The sequence below is a fragment of the Bidens hawaiensis genome, unplaced genomic scaffold, assembly GCF_021521415.1.
Source record: "Bidens hawaiensis isolate Kalapana, Puna unplaced genomic scaffold, B.hawaiensis_p1.1 tig00004525_1, whole genome shotgun sequence".
Lineage (NCBI taxonomy): Eukaryota > Viridiplantae > Streptophyta > Magnoliopsida > Asterales > Asteraceae > Bidens > Bidens hawaiensis.
The window spans coordinates 1,595,781-1,599,574 of record NW_027491273.1 but is presented as its reverse complement, the minus strand read 5'-3'; the positions used below and the strand labels follow the sequence as shown (position 1 = coordinate 1,599,574).

General features: G+C 38.9%; 1 protein-coding gene across 1 annotated transcript; it reads left to right on the top strand.

Moving 5' to 3' along the window:
• The first annotated feature begins 318 nt into the window (after nt 1–318).
• On the top strand, nt 319–3,429 carry LOC143626825 (fra a 1-associated protein-like). The gene is made up of 2 exons (XM_077096782.1): nt 319–521; nt 2,913–3,429. Exons 1-2 carry the CDS (start codon nt 319–321, stop codon nt 3,295–3,297), a joined length of 588 nt encoding a protein of 195 aa, XP_076952897.1. The 3' UTR covers nt 3,298–3,429.
• The last annotated feature ends 365 nt before the right edge of the window (nt 3,430–3,794 follow it).

The following is a 3,794-nucleotide window of genomic DNA, read 5'->3' as shown; positions in this document are numbered from 1 at the left end:
CGCAGCTTGTTTAAGTTAAAAAATAAAAGCTATAAATAAAATTAACAAGCTTTGCCCGCCGATCACGAACTTTATACAAGCCAAACACAAGCTTGATTTTCATAAAGTTAACGAGTTAAGCTCAAACTAGCTTTGTTTAAGTTCAAGCTCGACCTGGCTCGGCTCAATTCAATTAGATATAAGGGCTTATTTGCAAGTTTCGAAAAATAATCCTTAAGAGAAAGTAACCGTTCCGTTGATATAAAAATAATAATAATAATAATAATAATAATAATAATAATAACATTAGACGTTTATTTCTAGAAGGTGCCAGAAGCCATGGGTCGTTGGATATGGAGAGACGACGGCGGTGACGGTGACCGGAGCTCCGGCGAATTTGAAGCTCTAAACCCTAGATCTGAAGCTGGATGCTCGACGAGGAAGATGACGTCATTCCAGTGCAGAACTGAGGAGGTGGAGCCTGGCAAGTTCATCAGAAAGTGCGAGAAGACCGAGCAGATGCTTAAGGACTGCTTCGGAAGGTTGTTTTCGTAACTCTGTTTTCTAATTTTGTGTCTATTTGTGAATCTGATGCTTTTTAGATTGATTAGTAGGAAATGCTAGGGTTTACTTGTTTGATTCGTGATTGCGGTTGCTAGGGCTTTTATTTGTGTGCATTCTGTTATTATTTTATTAATCTAGGTTTTTTAAAATGATTGCCGTGAGCATTAGGTCTAGTTGATGCTTAGTAGCTAAACAGAGAGCTGCAAATGGTTGAATAAGAGCCGTACTGCCGTGTCGTTAGGGTTGATAAAACGAAGAGATGCAAATTATTGAATTAGATGATGAGTAAATGGAGAGGTGCAAATGATTGAATTAGAGGCATGACATTAGGTCTAGTAGATGATGTAACCTAATACAGAATATTCACTTGATTTGTTATCCTTTATAAGAATGGCTATAGGTGTATGTTGCAACAGCTGGGCGGTTTTCGTGTTTGTTGGGCGATTAGGTGGTAGTTCAGAATAAGGGTATGTTTGGTTGGAGGTAATGGAATGAAGGGGGAGTGGAATGGGAGAAGAAATGGAATGGACAAGAGAATGAAATGGATAATTACTATTCTTGGTTAACCTATAAGAATGAAATGAATTATTACTTTATGTTGTTTGGTATCAAAAAATTGTAGGAATGAAATAGAAATAATAAACACACTCCTATCTCAAAATAATTTTTTTTATCAAATTAAAAAAAAAACTGCAATGGCAACAATGGTGGTAGCTTCAGCGACGAAAATGGTGGCGGTTAGGTGGCAGGGGCGGTGATTGTGCTGGTGGTGGTGGGGGTGGCGGTGGTCAAACGGTGGTAGTGTTGGTAGTGATGGGGATGGTAGGGCTGTGATGGTGGTGGTGGGGGTGGCAGAGGTCAAACGGTGGTAGTATTGGTAGTGATGGCGATGGTAGGGTGGTGATGACAGTGGTGGCAGTCAGGTGGTGGGGGGTCAGGCAGCGACATTGGTGGTGGCGATGTTGGTCAGGCGACGATGGTGACAATGGTTGTGGTGGTTACAGCGACGATGGTGGCAGCAGCGGTGGTGGCAGTCAGGTGGTGGTGGTGGCGATGGTAGTGGTGGTGGTGTTGTTGTTGAGAAAGTAGGGTGAAGGAGGAATGGAATGAAAAAAAAGAACAGGGGTAGGAAGGAATGGTTTTGATGGAATAGGATTCCATGTGTAACGGATGATTCCATTCCACTGAGCAATCAAACATCACTTTTTTCATTCTCACGCAATGAATCATTCCATTCCTCCTGTCATTCCTGCATACCAAACAGTAACTAACTGTGCAATACAATTCAACTGCTAGCCTGGCTACTGGGGATATTCCTACCTATTACCCAGCTGGCCGGCTCAAACGTGTGGTAGATAAGAGCGAGTGTAGAGTAATGAGGATTGAATGCCAATAACTGTCATGCTGCTTTTCATATTTATAGTCCGGTTCATTCAGTCGAGTATTATGGCAAGTAAATGAAGTTATGTGTCCAGTGGTCATCAAAAAATATATTGTAGCAACTAGCAAGTATGGGTACTGTTTTCCCCTTTTGCATGGTTTGCACGTGTGATGATACATTTAATGCATAGTGTAGTGTCATTTGCTGCTGGTGCGGATTGCCTTTGGTTCATTCGGACTCTGGATAATGAGTTGAGGTTCATCCGGAACTTGGTTTTAAAATCTGCACATGAGGAGCGCATAATGCGTGCATTACATGATGTAGACATGTAGTGATGAGATGGCAGCGTGCAATGTGCTTCCATTATGTGTGCACGACACATCACATCGTGGGCTCTGATGCAATCTTACGCACGATGTGGCGTCTTTACAGCTGATCAGTATTTGAACAAGTTGGACCGTTGATTGCCACGGGTCCGAGTTTTTCAAATCTGACCATCAATTGAGCAATGGGTTTGAGTATTTGAACAAATTAGATTGTAGATTAAACAAATCTGGCTGGAGATCATGAGAATATCATATATGTTAGTGTATAAAAGTTATGTAAAAATATTATCTGTTTATATTTTATTAGTTTTCTTTAAATAACAAATCCCTCGCGTACATGCTGGCATCACACATCGGCTTTTGGGATCAAAACACATCGGAGAGCGACATGCTTTTTAACACCAAGATCCGGACGCTGGTTCGGGTGGTATGTCATTAATAGCAAGATCGATATGGTCTTATAACTTCTTACTCTTTAAGAGCATGAAGTCATAATGCTATGGATTCATAGCAACTTAATACCAGTATTCTAATATACTATAATCTTTTTTAATGACATTAAATGAAGTTATCAAGATTCTGTATACATTTCTTTTTATTATTTTCTTTAGTTTATACTAGTTTACTTGAAGCTTATATCCAAATTGCTAATTATTGATCAGGCCATCTGAGGTTGTGCAATCTAACAAGGAATACACAGAAGAAGATGTAACAGATCAGATAACAAAAGGTTCTTTCCCTATGCAACATTCACCGTTTCATTTCCCTGGACCTCGAAGCGACATGGAAGCTATTGAGCGCGATCTGTTTGGCAACATGGACCGTTTCTTTGAAGCTGCTGAAGACATGACAAAAGGGTTTTTTGGTATGTTCGGGTCTCCTCGTTTACATGACCGAGATTCCAAATCCACTTTCGGGTTTCCTCGGGTTTATGATGGAGACTCGAAATCTACTTTTAAAAGGAGAGTGCCAATTGAGCCCAAGCCTGAGAAAGCGGTCAAACCAGATGGTCATGTTGATCTTTCTAGCCTGGCTAGAGATGTTTGAATTCGACAAGCCGTGAACCGTGAACCATGCGTATATGTTAGTCAGATTTTTAAATAAGCTCATGGCTATATGAAATTACATATATTGGAATACAGATTTTGATTAGTTAAATCATTAAAGATTTTTGCACCATGTGTTATTAGTCTTGGACTTTATGCTGTATAAACTATAAAGTATAAATCCAAGCATAAACTTATATAAAATTACACGTTAAATAATTAAAAATATCACAAATACAAAAATTTGGCTGTCTTCGGCAAAGGCCGGCCAGCATTTGACTTAGCTAGAGTACATATATTTTATTATTATATTATTTTGTTTAGATTAAGGTTTAAAATATTAATTTTTTAACCTAGTGTAATCATTGTATACCTGACTACATTTTAATATCTTGCTTAACCGTGTACTCAAATGAATTTTGATGAGATTAAGTCAAGTGGATAAAGTCTTCTCCCTTTTAACTTTAAAATTTTTAAATCTTATTCCTTTTTGTAGTT

Excerpts from the sequence above, each read along its gene's own strand:
- LOC143626825 (XM_077096782.1), top strand. The coding sequence starts at position 319 with ATGGGTCGTTGGATATGGAGAGACGACGGCGGTGACGGTGACCGGAGC. Across the intron at positions 522-2,912 it reads CTTAAGGACTGCTTCGGAAG|GCCATCTGAGGTTGTGCAAT; the intron begins GTTGTTTTCGTA and ends ATTATTGATCAG.